The following is a 16,145-nucleotide window of genomic DNA, read 5'->3' as shown; positions in this document are numbered from 1 at the left end:
CATAGGCAGCCTTTACGCGGCCCGCCTAGCCGCCTAGTCTAGGCGTAGGCTTGATGGGTCATGGGCTAGGCTGGACAGGTGGGCTATACGTGGCCCAAAACGGTTTCCGGATAAATTCAAGTTGTCGCGGCCCGCGCCAAGATACGTTCAGCTTTTACGCAGCCCGCCTGGACTCTTAAAACTTATCCTGTTTAGTTACTAAGTTGTAGCGGCCCGCGTAGGATTTGAGGTATCTATTACGCGGCCCACCTAAAACCCAAAAATCTTGTTTTTCTTGATTTTTTCATGCAGGTTAGGGTTTTAGGGTCCAGGTTTTCATGTACGGTTATATTAAAGACATTTTTGAAGGTCCTTACATCCTCCCCACCTTAATTAAAATCTCGTCCTCGAGATTTACTGAAATAAGTGTGGATATTTGTGTTTCATCTCGGATTCCAGCTCCCAAGTATATTCAGGTCCTCTCTTTGAATCCCACTTGACCTTGACTAGCACCAGTCGTTTATGTTTGAGAAACTTAATCTTTCTATCTTCTATTTGGAGTGGTTTTTCAACAAACTTCAATCTTTCATTTACCTGCACGTCTTGGAGAGGTACTACCAGAGATTCGTCAGATAGACATTTCTTAAGGTTGGATACATGGAATACATCATGTACTCCAGCTAACTCCTCTGGTAGTCGTAAACGGTAAGCCACTGGTCCTATTCGTTGGATTACTTGAAATGGTCCTACGTATCTTGGACTCAACTTTCCTTTCTTTCCAAATCGTACTACTCCTTTCCAAGGAGAAACTTTCAAAAGTACCTTGTCTCCGACTTGGAATTCTAATGGCTTACGTCGATTGTCGGCATAGCTCTTCTGGCGATCTCGAGCTGTCTTCAGTCTTTCTTTGATTTGAGTTATCTTGTCGGTAGTTTCTTGCACAATCTCAGGTCCTGATAATTGACTTTCTCCTATTTCTGCCCAACAAACTGGAGTTCTACACTTGCGTCCATATAGCGCTTCGAACGGGGCAGCTTCAATGCTTGCATGATAACTATTGTTATAGGAGAATTCAATTAAGGGCAAATGATCATCCCAGTTTCCACCAAAATCTATTACACACACCCTAAGCATGTCTTCCAAGGTTTGAATGGTTCTTTCACTTTTTCCATCTGTTTGGGGATGATAAGCCGTACTTAAATTTAATCGAGTACCCATGGCTTCTTGGAAACTTGTCCAGAAGTGTGAAGTGAAACGACTATCCCTATCTGATACAATAGAGAGTGGAACTCCATGTAGGGATACTACTTCATCTACGTATAATTTTGCTAATCTTTCCATGGTGAAAGTTTCTTTCATGGGTAGAAAACGAGCTGACTTGGTTAATCGGTCCACAATTACCCAAATCGCATCATTACCTTTTCTGGTTTTGGGCAACTTAGTAACGAAATCCATGGTTATAAGTTCCCATTTCCAAACAGGCATTTCTAATTGTTGAAGTAACCCTGAAGGTTTCTGGTGTTCAGCCTTAACTTGTGAACAAGTAAGACACTTAGATACATAACTAGCTATATCCTTTTTCATTCCTATCCACCAGAAATTATTTCTTAAATCTTGGTACATTTTATTATTTCCAGGGTGCATGGTATACCTAGATTTATGGGCTTCCTCTAAAATCTTATTCCTTAAATCTCCCTGTTTAGGTACCCAAATTCTTTTCTTATGGAATCTCCAAATTCCATCACTTCCTTGTTCCAATTCTTTTGTTCGTCCTTTCATTCCTTCAGTATCATCCTCGATTGCTGTGGTTTGAACACTCTTTAATTGTTCCATTAAATCTAATTGTAGATTTAATCTAAGAGCACGAATTCGCTTTTGTTTTTCATGGTACTTACGACTTAAGGCATCTGCGACTACATTTGCCTTTCCCTCATGATATTGAATATCACAGTCGTAATCACTTAGAGTTTCCATCCATATTCTTTGTCTCATGTTTAATTCTTTTTGCCCAAATATGTATCTTAAGCTTTTATGATCCGTATAGACAGTAAACTTACTTCCATACAGATAGTGTCTCCAAATCTTAAGGGTAAAAATTACCGCTCCTAATTCTAAGTCATGAGCCGTATAGTTTTATTCGTGCTTTTTCAATTGTCTTGAGGCATACGCAATTACCTTCTTGCGTTGCATTAACACACATCCTAATCCTAGCATAGAAGCATCACAGTAAACTTCAAAATCTTCTGTTCCATCTGGTAATGCTAAGATTGGGGTATTTGTTAATCTTTGCTTTAAAATCCTAAAAGCCTCTTCCTGTTTTGGTCCCCATTCAAATTTTACAGCTTTACAGGTTAGCTTGGTTAATGGCACGGCTATTTAGAGAAATCTTTAATAAAACGTCTATAATAACCAGCTAATCCTAGAAAACTTCTAACTTCCGTTGTTGATTGTGGGGCTTTCCATTTGATGATAGCTTCAATCTTGGAGGGATCTACATGAATACCTTCGTGATTCACCATGTGTCCTAAGAATTGCACTTCCTGGAGCCAAAATTCACACTTCGAGAATTTGGCATAAAGCTTTTCTTTTCTTAACAAAGTTAAGAGTGCATGTAGGTGCTCACAATGTTCCTCCTGACTCTTAGAGTAAATGAGTATATCGTCGATAAAAACGATCACAAATTTATCCAAGTACGGTTTACAGATTCTATTCATCATGTCCATAAATGCTGCTGGAGCATTTGTTAACCCGAAGGGCATGACTGTAAACTCGTAATGTCCACACCTGGTTCTGAAAGCTGTTTTAGGTATGTCTTCTTCTTGTACCTTCAATTGATGATATCCGGAGCGCAAATCTATCTTAGAGAAGTATCTAGCTCCTTGCAATTGATCAAAAAGATCATCAATCCTAGGTAATGGGTATCGATTCTTAATTGTAACCTTGTTTAATTCCCTATAGTCGATACACATTCTCATTGATCCGTCTTTCTTCTTTACGAACAACACTGGAGCTCCCCATGGAGAGGAACTTGGTCGTATGAACCCTTTACTTAGTAATTCATCTAACTGTTTCTTTAATTCCAGCATTTCAGTAGGTGCTAACCGATAGGGTGCCTTGGCCATCGGCATAGTTCCTGGAATTAGATGAATTCTAAATTCTACCTCCCTATCGGGTGGTAATCCTGGTAGGTCTTCCGGAAAAACATCTGGGTATTTGGATACTATCGGAATATCCTCCAGTTTCTTACTTTTGTTATTAATAACTACCGAAATCATATATATTATTCCTTGTTTTCTTGAATAACTGGCCAACTTCATTACTGAAATAAATTTCAGTGGCTTTTGTGGTTTATCTTCGGTAATTATCACTAATTCTCCTGTGGGGGTATGAATTTCTATGGAATTTTTATCACAGAGAATTCGAGCATGGTTGGCTATTAACCAATCCATTCCTAACACAACATCGAATCCGGCTAAATTCATGGGTAACAAGTTTGCAGAAAATTTATGGCCTAAAAGTTCTATCTTCCCTTCTTGCAAAACCTTATTGATTTTAACAGAATTTCCATCTGCCGTTTCGACTGTAAAAATCTGCCTAAGGTTGGTTAAAGGTAAATTAAGGGCTTGGCAGAATGAAGTATTTATAAAACTTTAGTTTGCACCAGAGTCAAATAATACTTTTGCATAAACGCCGTGAACTAAAAACGTACCAGCTATGACATCAGGAATTAGTTCGGCTTCCTGAGTAGTCAATTGAAAGGCTCTAGCGTTCTTCTTGGTAGTTCCTTTAGCCGGTTTAGCCTTGTTGTCTACTGGTTTGATCAGTTTAGGACATTCTGTTTTGAAATGTCCAGGTTCTCCGCAGTTATAGCAGACTATTGCTTTCTTTCTTCTACAGTCTCCTTCTTGGTGTCCTATAGTTTTGCAGAAATTACAATATCCTTTGCATTTTCCAAAATGCCTTCCTTTGCAGGTATTGCAAAATGGGGTAGTGGAAAATCGTCCAGTCCCTCTTTTTCTAAAGTTTCTGCTATTACCCACACGAAATCCCTAGGTAATTTTCCGAGCTAAATCTTTCTTTTTATTTTCTTCTCGAGTGCGTACCAGACCGTCAGTCAGAGTGTTGGCTAATTCCACCGCATCGTCAATTGTGCGTGGTCTTGCAGCTTTGACAATATCACGAATCTTGCTAATTAAACCCCAAATATAGCGAGAAATAAGTACCGGTTCTGGCGAAGCCAGAGTAGGTACGATTTTGGCATACTCAAAGAATTTTGAAGTATACCCTCGACAATCTACATCCACCATTCGGTGGCTCAGAAACTTATTTGCCATCTGCTCTTTTTCGTATTCAGAGCAGAACTTCCTTTCTATCAGATGTTTAAATTCTTCCCAACTCATGGCATAGGCCATGTCACCTCCTTTGGCTTGTAATACCGTGTTCCACCATTCTAATGCTTCTTCCTTGAAAAGGTGAGAAGCGTACATGACCTTTATCTTCCTCAGCACATTTACTTATTTTGATCACTGCCTCGGTTTTCTCTAACCAACGCAGTGCCGCAGTCGCCCCCTCGTTGCCTGCAAATTCCACAGGTTTACAGGCAAGGAATTCTTTGTAAGTGCAACCAGGTGTTGCAGCTTTCATCCTTTTATGTATTGGGGAGTGAATTCTATTATCATTATTATTACCACCTCCGTTGATACTATTACTTGTAGTATCGTCGTGCGTACGTTTACTAGGGTGAGCTTGCGATGGCTCAACAGGACTTTTTACCGCAGCGACGATAGCTGGGATAGCATTAGCTATTTCCTGAGCAACGATATTTTCTATGTCTTGCCGATTTAGGAAGTGATCCTCGTTATTATGTTCTGACTGGTTAACTTCATTAACTGGTTCGTTTACGGCGTGTTCCATCTGAACGTATATGAACTATTATTTAGTACAAACACTTGGGTACACTGTACAATCAAACTTTATTTAAAGTAGCAACACACAACTTTATAGATCTATTACAATTGAAATTAAAAAACAGACTACTATTTTAACTATGACAATTATACCCTGCATCTATTTTATTTCCTCGGACTTATTTATTTATCATGGTTGCTTTTGGTTTGGCCACTTATCTAATTCACGGATCGAGGTTCACTGCAGTAGTGGCTAACATATAAAGGTCTGACCATTTTTCATCTAATCCGTCTTCCCATGGCGGGTTTTTACCTATTTCCTTATTAACTACCACTTCTTTTGAACTGGACGTTCCTACTTTTTCTTGGCTTTTTCTAATAATCCAATCTCTTTTCTTGGGAGTAAGTGGGTTTTCATAAGATGCTTTACGAATAAATATTCCTTCACTAGTGTTTACTGAATATCTTGAGGATTTTGGTTGGGATGAGGTTTTCTTAGTCTTTTGGGCACTGTCTAGTTGATGGTAAATATCCGAGAGCTTTTGTTTACCCATTCTGTACATTAACAAGTAGTCAATTAATACAAAAAGATCAATTAAGAAACAAATAATCACACAAACAAGTACAGCCAAAACTGTCGACTTTGCGACTATTCGATTTTTATATATATTTTTAATACTATGCTTCCGTAAACACAGCTTATCTTACAAGGTTTTATTTTAGAACTATTTTACAAGAGTTATATTTTACTATTATACATTATACATTACAACCACACCACCCTCGGCACTTCCTGTTAACTAGCTTTTCAGAAACGACGTTCCCTCTCGTCGTATTTCCAGGAGATATGCTCTCCTACCTCCCGAATCCTATTTCCTGCATCCACCAACTCCTCATCGTAGTGGCGGAGTTCAGCTAGGTTTTCGTTACTCATTGGTGGGTTTGGTATAGGTTCCGGGTCGAATTGAGGGAGAAAAGTGTTAGGGCTATTCATGATGTTCTGAAATTGCCAGTCGGCAGACCACCACTCTTCTAGTGTTCCTGGAAAAGGTCTAGGGTGCATAATAGGGTCTGGAACGGCAGGTTCTAGGTTAACAGGTATTAGGGCTTCTGCTGGGTAGTTAAAAAGAGTTTCATCGGCAGGTCCGATGATATCAGCTAGTGACAGTTTACGGTCCAGCTCTTCTTCCCAAGATAGTGGTTCCTGGTTTTGTCTAGAACTCTCCCCAATTTCTATTCCCTTTCCTTTGTCTTTTGGGTCGTCCTTTTTCATGGTTTTCTGGGTTGCTGGCTTCTTCCTGCGCACACGCCTCCAACCCGCCCACCTATGTCTCTTTTTCACTATTTTAGTTTTTTCCTAAGGTTGGGCTTTAAATACCATAGGCTCCTCTACATCCGCCTGGTATCCAGTAGTGATACTGGTGATATCCATATCTGTACTATGGATTGAGATATTCTGTAGGGCTTCTGATATTTCGTTCATGCTGTTAGCACACACGAAGAGGCACATAATCCTAAGTTAAAATTTTGTAAACTAAAATTTCACAAAATCACAGAATGGCAATCAGATAAATTAAGTATTTTCTAAATACTTAATTAGCTTAAATCAGTGGCTCTGATACCACCTTTTTCTGTCACGGCCCCCGTGCCTGGTTTGACCCGGTTCAGGAGCCGCGGGACAGAAATCCCGTGGTATTCATTTTCACAACGGAAGTCTTATGAGGATCATTTTAAATTTGAAAATGCCCGAGTTTTTATTTATTTATAATTCGGGATAAACCCCGTAATTTACAGTAGAGAAAGTTCATAATTTCTTTATTTTACAAACATGTTTATTTTTTTATTCGAGCCACTACTTTAAGCTTCAGAGTGCTCCTGAGCACTTGTACTTGATTCAAAGTAGGTCACCTGAAACATGTTGTAAAAATATTTTGTCAGCGGGGAAATACTGAGTGAATCATTCATTTTAATAAAATGACACCTAGTTATAATTTACAGCATAAGAGCGATTACAATGGCAGTATCTTATTTTTATCTGGCGCCTTGTCACCTCCTGGTGACTATGGTCATGCCACTATTGGGTCCTTTCACCCAAGTAGTGACGATTGTCACTGTTAGGACTTATTTGCCTAACCTGTGTTAGGGCTTATTAACCTAACCGTGAGAACTTAGTAATGTGCACAATACCCCACTAGCCAGTGATTCAAGATAACCGCGACTTAATCCCTGTAATTATAACTTTTTGAAAATAATTTGAGGTATTGTAAAACAGTTGATAAAAAGAGAATGACTCACATTGCAAGTTTAGATGGGTAGTACTTAGCCTACTGATAAGCCGGATAACCTAGTTTAAACAATAATGCACACAACCAGGTTAGTAACTAATACAGCAGTTACGATAATGCACGAGATACAACCCTCACAACCAATGACAAAGTGCTATACTTAAATATCAAGCGGATTCACAACGAATAACAGAGCATAGCTCAAATATCCTGTTGGAATCACAACGAATAACAAAGTATAAACCCAGATTGAGCAGCACTTAAACACTCGTTGGATAGTTTCAATCGATCGGACGTTGGATCGTAATAGCGATCGAGTTATTACCCGGTATTATGGCAGCACCTCGCTACTATTCAAAATTATACCCTCTAATGCTATTATTTCGTCTGAGAATTGAAAGTTTTCGACAACAGAAGGCCGTCTCATGCCCTGGCTATTTATAGCCTGAAAACAGGCTTCACGCGGCCCGCGTAAGCCCATAGGCAGCCTTTACGCGGCCCGCCTAGCCGCCTAGTCTAGGCGTAGGCTTGATGGGTCATGGGCTAGGCTGGACAGGTGGGCTATACGTGGCCACGGTTTCCGGATAAATTCAAGTTGTCGCGGCCCGCGTCAAGATACATTCAGCTTTTACGCGGCCCGCCTGGACTCTTAAAACTTATCCGGTTTAGTTACTAAGTTGTAGCGGCCCGCGTAGGATTTGAGGTATCTATTACGCGGCCCGCCTAAAACCCAAAAATCTTGTTTTTCTTGATTTTTTCATGCAGGTTAGGGTTTTAGGGTCCAGGTTTTCATGTACGGTTATATTAAAGACATTTTTGAAGGTCCTTACATGTTCGTTTCGGTTACTTTTGGTTAAACGAGGATACAAAAAAATATGATAACCGGTTTTCAGTTAATACAAATTTGGTTGATTTCAGTTCGATTTAGTCTATTTCCGATTGGTTTTGGTTAACAATTAAGCTATTGCTCTCTCCTAGATACTGTTAATCACGTAACATATCATTTTTTTAACTAAAAAAAACTATAGCTATGCTACAACTCAAATCAAAGAGAATAAAATGCTTATTTTTATGGTGTATTTTTTTTAATATTAACGTACCAAAAAGTTATGGTTGTTTAGATATCATGTTGGTAGTTAGTTTTTTACGAGGATAAAGCGTAATATAATTTGGTTATAGACGAAGGAATTAAAATGTAATTAAGATGATGGGGACTAAATTGTAATTATTATTTGAAAACTAATTTATCCTCATTTTAGGATTGTACATTATACATTAAACTAAAAAGTTTTCTTAACTTTTGGGTATCTTAAAATTTCCTTCCTTTAGACCGTGGGGTATGGTGGGGCGGGGGTTTGGGGCACGGGTTGACACGTGGCTTGGGTGGGCTTCGCTGGGCTGACCCACAATGAAGACAGTATGGTGGGGCGGGGGTTTGGGGCATGGCTTGGGTGGGCTTCGTTGGGCTGACCCAAACTGAATATTTATATTTTTAAAACAAATTTAAATTGTTTAATAATGTTTTTTAAATAAAGAAAATTACATAAAAAAATTCCTAGTGCTTGTAATATTTTTTCTTTGTCTCTTCTCTCGTCTCCAACATTAGTTCCAACTCTTCACCTGATAGGTGATCGATGGGCTGGGCTAGAAATTTCATATCATCTCGTCTTTGTTTCAGAGCATCCCTAGCTTCTTTGTTCTTCCGAATTTCTGCCCTTTGTTGTTGGAATACGTTAAATGTATCTAACTTGAGGCATCTCTTCCGTATTCTGGCCGGTTTGGCGAATCATCCACATAGTCTTCCAGTCTTGATCTCGTGTATCCGATTGGGCTTGGGACGAGGGTGTCCTTGACCTTTTGGAAGACGTGTTAGTTTTGCTACCACTGGGGATATTCGCCCACTTGGGATGGAACTTACAAATGTCCCAACAATGCATGAAACGGAAGTCGCTCCCCACATTCGTCTTGTATATAACCAATGCATTTGTCACAAAGTCGGCTTCGGTTTCACCACTTTTTGGGTTTTGCTTTGCCTTATGCAAATAACCACTAAATTTGGTGAGTTGCTCGCTTATCTCGGTCCACTTCGAGGATAAGCTATCATTTTCACGATAAAGTTCCCTTTTCCATTTCTTCATGGAATGCTTTACTGATCGCGTCCCACAAATGGTTTCTATGTTGAGAATTTCCTATTTTAATAAAAACAAAATTTAATATATTACAAAGTTATATAAAAAAACATAAATATTAAAATAAGGGCTACAAAATTTTTAAAAATACCTAAAGTCGGATTTAGAGATTTCTAAACCCAAGCCCTCGCCAATGCAAGTTCTTCTTTAAGCCCCCATCTTTGTTGTTTTCGTTTGGCGCTTTCAAGTGCTTTCTCGGCCTCGGTTTTTTTTTTGTGACTTCTCTTTTTGATGGGTTTGGATGCGGAAGGAGCATCGATGGGAGGTTGAGTTTCGGGGACGGTTTCGGTTTGGGAAAGGTTGATGGACGTTTGTGAAAGGTTGATGGGCGTTTGTGGAATCGGGCTAGGTATAGAATCGTCGGTGTGAGGGAAGTTAGTATACACACGATTCGAGAGAAACGATGCGTAACCCGCCATATCAAGCATAGAGGAGTGTATTAAAAATGGAGCAATTGGACGATTGGGTGGTGGGCTAGGATTTTCTTGTAATGCCCACGGGTTGTTCGGGTCAAAACCACAATTATGAGGATTCATTTTTCGTATTGTGGTTGGGTAAGAATTTCTTTTTTTAAAATAAGATAGAGATGATTATAAAAGAGGGGGAGTAGTTGTGGTAAAAAGAAATGAATAGAAATGAGTTTTTATAGTGAAAAAATCAATTTTTTTACACATAGCTGTTGGCCAACGGCTAGCCCAATGGCTACTTGTCTTGGCCAACGGCTAGCCCAATGGCTACTTGTCTTGGCCAATCAGATCCCGCCATGTCACTTTGATAGACCCGCCCAACACCCGGGCTGAATCCCCCGCCCAAGGGGCCACGCCGAAACCCAAGCCCACCCGGGGTGGTGACTTGGGCGTTTGTGGCCAACCCACGCCCCAACCCCCGCCCCATACCCATTAGTCTTATACATTATAAAATAGTATAGACTAGGACTCGATAATGGTTTAGTATCGAGAGTCGCACCCTTGTGTCCTTGGATTGATACTTGGTCTTACCGAATTTACTATATCATGACCTGTACAGTTTTCGATTGTGTGTAATTAAGTTAGTCTGGCCATTTAATTTAATTTGATGCTTTAATTAACATATAAACATTTTACACACCATTTACCATGGACAGTGAGAGTTGCCATCTAATTGTGTTTCACTTTCCGCAGTAATGGTATTTCACCTTTTGCCATTACTAGATGAATATCATCGGGTCGGTCTTTTGTTTTTTGTTTTTTCTCAATCCAAACCAAAGGACCGACCCGTTTCCAAGACTGAAAATATATATGAACCGAAGACCAATCCTATGCAAGATATCGGTCTCGATTTTGGTTAATTTCGGGTAAATTCGAAACCTGCTCAGCTTTATTTTTAGAGAGACGTGTTACACCATGGACAAATTGGAGGTTCTTACCATGGAGATAAACAAGGTTGGTACATGTCCTTGAGAGTTGAGACAAAGAAGGAGATGAACATAATTAGACTTTTAGAGTAAATTACCAAAACAGTCGCTCGTTAACACAGTTACACAATTAGTCTTTTAGACGTGAAATGACTAAAATACCCTTAAACCTAAAAGAAAAACTAACATCTGTTAGTCTTAGTACACCAGGTTGTTACAAAATCAATCGTTAAAACCTTGTATTGTTATTTTAAATATTTAGTACCTAAGATAGTTACTTTCCACAAACCACTGAGACTACTGAGAGACTAATGGTGTAATTAACTCATCCCAAGTTCAACCTATTCGTCATATCCAATCACATGCAATCATTTCATGCCAACACATTTTTTTACTTAACAAATAAATTTATACTTAGTTATTAATTGTTGCATGGGTGTGAAGGAAAAAAGAAAATATAACGAAGGAGAGAAGATTATAAGATGGACGGATAGATAAACATTTATAACATTAAAAAGACACATAACTGATATAAAGTTGAGATAGTTATAACATGATGGTGGAAAAGATGCATAATATAAAGGTTGTAAGATGGACTAATATAAACATCGTTTATTTTTTAAACCGTCAATCTTTTTTAAAATGGTTCATTTTTAACCGTTTATTTTTTTATGATCGTTATTTCTAAAGTTGTTTCCTTTTCTAAGCTTTTCATTTTTACCGTTTTTAAAATCATTTGTTTTTTTAAACAGTTAATTTTTTTACGATATGTCGTCCTTTTTTAAAACCGTTCTTTTTAAAATCGTTTCGTTTTTTAAACCTTGTATTCTATAATTTATTTATAGCCGTTAGGAAAAAAAAACTTCAAAAAATGAATGATTCTAAAAATTGAAGGAATTTAAAAGCGAACAATTTTAAACAAACAAACAGTTTAGAAACATAGGTCAAAAAAGACGTTTATTATAAAGAAAAGGTTTAAAAATTAATTTAAAAAATATAGGTTTGATAAAATGGATGATTCTAAAAAAGACATATTTATCTGTATATTTAAAATGTATTTTATTAAATAATACTCATAATATAAAGTTTTTTTTTTACTTTATCTCTCTATACATACACATACACAGACATATATAAAGAGAGATAAAATATAAAGGGATATGAAAATAAGAGTTAGGAGTAACCTTTCCCTCTCGGCCGCGTCTCTTTTCCACCTCAACCCACAACCGTTTGCAAGCTTTTCCATCTCAACCCACAACCGTTTGCAAGCTCTATAGTATTATATGACATCAAAGACTAGTTTATTTTATAACGTATAAATATTAACAAAATTTATATTAAACAAATGTTGTGACCTATAAAGATATAATTATAAAAATTATATTTGTTCAAAAAAAAGTTATATAAAAATTATATATAGTTATTTTGCCAAATTGTCCCAAGTTGGGAGTTAGGGCTATTTAAGACAAATTTTGGAGGGAAAGGTAATCTCCATCCTTTAAATGCAACGACACTGTAAATTCCGGCGATCTTCCTTCCACCGGCCGTCTTACAACACTCTTCGGGGATCAAATTCATCCGATCTTACTCCTCAAAATACCCAAAATCCTTACAGCACAATCACCACATCTTCCTCTTCAAATTCACCATGGTTCCCCTTCATTCGCATCGCCATTGCCCGAACCGACTTCCTGTTCGGAAAATCGGTTCACGCTCGCATCATAAAACACGGACACAACGCATCCGACCGCTTCCTGACCAACAATCTCATCAACATGTACTCGAAATGCGGCGCCATTAATCTCGCCCGCCAGCTGTTCGATGTAATGCCTCAACGAGACCTTGTTACGTGGAACTCGATTTTGGCAGCGTATGCTTCGTGTGGGGATTCTGATTTGGAAAATGTAGAAGAGGGGTTTCATCTTTTTAGGCTTTTGCTTAGAGCAAATGATGTTTCTTTGACGAAGATGACTTTTGCACCCGTTTTGAAGTTGTGTTTGATGTCGAGTTATGTTTGGGCTTCGGAATGTGTTCATGGGTGTTCTGTGAAAGTTGGGTTGGAATCGGAGGTGTTTGTTTCCGGAGCTCTTGTTAACATTTATATCAAGTTTGGGAAAGCGAAAGAAGCGCGGTTGATGTTTGATCACATGGCGGAATGTGATCGGGACGTTGTGTTATGGAACGTGATGCTGAAAGCCTATGTGAAAATGGGATTTCAAGAGGAAGCGTTCCGTTTTTTGTCAGAGTTTCATCGGAGTGAGGTTGTATGTCCTGATATTGGCACCTTGCAGTGTGTTCTTAACGGGTTTCCTGAGAATAATGACACAAATAGGAAGTATAAGGAGCAGGTGCAAGCGTATGCCGTTAAGTTATCTTGGACCGATGATGAAATTTCAAAGGCGGTATCGTGGAACAAAATCATGTCCCAACATTACCAGTTTGGTGACTATCGGTCCGCTATCAAGTGCTTTCTAGACATGAATAAATCAAACGTAAAGCAAGATGACGTTACATTCATCGTGTGTCTTGCTACTATAGTGCCACTTGGCGATCTAAGATTGGGTGAACAGATTCATGCGATGACAGTGAAGTCAGGTTTTGAAACCAATGTTAACGTGTCAAATAGTCTTATTAACATGTATTCAAAGATGGGTTGCTTAGCGTCATCAAGCGGAGTATTCTTTAAAATGGATGAAACCGATGTTGTTTCATGGAACTCGATGATAAACAGTTACGTTCAAAGCGGTTTGATGGAAGAATCGTTTAACTTGTATATGGATATGTTACACAAGGGATTAAAGCCCGATCATTTCACATTAGCAAGCGTGTTAAGATCATGTTCTTCGCTTTCTCGAGGGTTACACTTATATCTAACCGAACAAATACACACTCAGGCTATGAAGAATGGACTCGATGGTGACACATTTGTTTCCACAACGCTTGTTGATTCTTATTCTAGAAACGGAAAAACGGAACAAGCAGAGTCCCTTTTTCGTGATAAAGACGGGTTTGATTTGGGATCATGGAACGCGATGATGTTTGGATATATAAACAGTGGCGATGTCCGTAAAGCATGGGAGCTCTTTACTCTGATGCACAAAAACGGAGAGAAAGCGGATGAGATAACGTTAGCAACCATGGCTAAAGCGTGCGCGTTTCTCGTAAGTTTAAAACTCGGTAAACAAATTCATGGTTATGCGTTTAAACTCGGGGTCGATCAAGATTTATATCTTAGTAGCAGCCTTCTTGATATGTACATAAAATGTGGAGACATGGAGGATGCCCACATATTGTTTGATGAAATCGCGTCTCCGGATGAGGTTTCATGGACTTCTATGATCTCGGGATGCGTAGAAAACGGAGATGAAAACCGCGCTCTTGTAGTATACCATAAAATGACGCGATCGGGCGTGTTTCCCGATGAGTTTACTTTCGCTACGTTAATCAAAGCATGCTCTTACTCAACTGCATTAGAACAAGGAAGACAGATTCATGCTAATGCAATCAAGTCAAACTGTGGTGTTGATGCTTACGTCAGCACGTCACTTATCGACTTTTATGCCAAGTGTGGCAACATAGAAGAGTCATATCGGTTATTTAAACGAACCCGTGTCGACAATATTGTTATATGGAATGCTATGCTAGTAGGATTAGCTCAATACGGACATGGAAAAGAAGCTCTCGATCTTTTCAATGATTTGAAATCGAATCCCGATTTGTCACCTGATCGCGTCACGTTTATCGGAGTGCTTTCGGCTTGTAGCCACTCGGGTTTAGTTTCCGACGCGTATAAGTTTTTTGACTCGATGGTTAAAGATTACGGTATCAAACCGGAAATCGAGCATTACTCGTGTCTTGTCGATGCTTTAGGTCGAGGTGGACGCGTAAAAGAGGCTGAAAATTTAATTACAACAATGCCATTTGAAGCCTCCAGTTCAATGTACCGAGCCTTGCTCGGTGCTTGCAGGGTTCAAGGCGATATGGAAACCGGAAAACGCGTTGCAACGAAGCTTCTTGAACTCGACCCGTTCGATTCTTCGGCTTATGTGCTTTTATCGAACATTTACGCTGCTTCAAATCAATGGAGTAAAGTAGCCGATGCGCGGAAAACAATGACCAGCAAGAACGTTAAAAAAGACCCGGGGTTCAGTTGGATTAACGTAAAAAGTAAAGATCATGTGTTTGTTGTCGATGATCGATCACACCCACAATCTGAAAAAATATACAACAAGATTGAAGATATGATGAAACTGATAAAAGAAGATGGATATGTTCCTGATACAGATTATGTGTTGTTAGATGTTGAAGAAGAAGAAAAAGTAAGGTCTTTATATTATCATAGTGAGAAGCTTGCTATCGCGTTCGGGTTGTTAAGTACACCTTCGTTTACAACGTTGCGGGTTATAAAAAACCTTCGGGTTTGTGGCGACTGTCATAACGCGATCAAACATATATCTAAAGTTTGTGAAAGAGAAATCGTGCTGCGTGATGCTAATCGGTTTCATCGGTTCAGTAATGGGGTCTGCTCTTGTGGTGATTACTGGTGACAATGAATCCGGTTAGAATGAGATATAAGAGAGATGTATTATTTTTAGCTGTTTTTCAATAAGTCCAGTTCTGGAAGGCATTTGGGGTGTTCATATTTGAAATTGTGAAATCGCCCAAACCGGTTAGTTTTTTGGTTTCAATGGTGGTTTTTAAATTTTATCCAGTTCGTTGGTCTAGGAATTTTTGGAATACCCTAAGCCAAGGGTGGGCGGGCGCACCCCATGAAAAAATATTTTTTAATGTTATTTTTTGCCGGAAATCCCGACCGCACCCCTTGAAAATTTTCACCCGCACCCCTTGAAAATTTTGAACCACCCCACTTAGAAAAAAATAATTATTAACCACTTATTCACTTAATTATTTAATACAACCAAAGCCCAATCTACAATCAATTTTTAAAACTTCCAGCGACTTGACTCCACTGCTCACGACCTGGTGGCTTTTTTTTACCGTAAAAACCAAAATTCCAGTTGGACCGACCCATATTACGTCAGAATTCCAATATAGAACTAGTATGGTTTGTTTATTTATTTATTTATTTTGTTTTATGTGATGATTAGGAGAAAATATAGATGCGTAAGGGTTTAATCTTTTTATTTTATTTTATTTTTTTATTTTTTTGTTGTTCTAGACTTGTAGTTAAATGATTTTGTTGTTTTATTTGTAGCTTTGTTTGTTTAAATAATTAGTTACAACTAATCAACATTTAATATTAGGGCTTAAATGTTTAAAAATATAATTGAAAGTTATAGGCTATGGTTGAACATGATTGTTTATTTTGTTTAACTGGTTAGTGTTGTCTTATAAACTTATGGAGCAAATTATATGTTTAGGAACAATGAGT

General features: G+C 38.5%; 1 protein-coding gene across 1 annotated transcript; it reads left to right on the top strand.

Moving 5' to 3' along the window:
* Window positions 1–12,194: 12,194 nt before the first annotated feature.
* LOC110928993 (pentatricopeptide repeat-containing protein At4g33170) lies at window positions 12,195–15,460 on the top strand. Its single transcript, XM_022172082.2, has one exon. It carries the CDS (start codon window positions 12,256–12,258, stop codon window positions 15,298–15,300), a length of 3,045 nt encoding a protein of 1,014 aa, XP_022027774.1. The 5' UTR covers window positions 12,195–12,255; the 3' UTR covers window positions 15,301–15,460.
* Window positions 15,461–16,145: the final 685 nt, after the last annotated feature.

The sequence above is a fragment of the Helianthus annuus genome, chromosome 3 (assembly GCF_002127325.2).
Source record: "Helianthus annuus cultivar XRQ/B chromosome 3, HanXRQr2.0-SUNRISE, whole genome shotgun sequence".
NCBI lineage: Eukaryota > Viridiplantae > Streptophyta > Magnoliopsida > Asterales > Asteraceae > Helianthus > Helianthus annuus.
This window is presented reverse-complemented; position numbering and strand designations above follow the sequence as displayed.

What these genes read in the sequence shown, in the direction of transcription:
- LOC110928993 (XM_022172082.2), top strand. Translation starts at nt 12,256, where the DNA reads ATGCAACGACACTGTAAATTCCGGCGATCTTCCTTCCACCGGCCGTCT.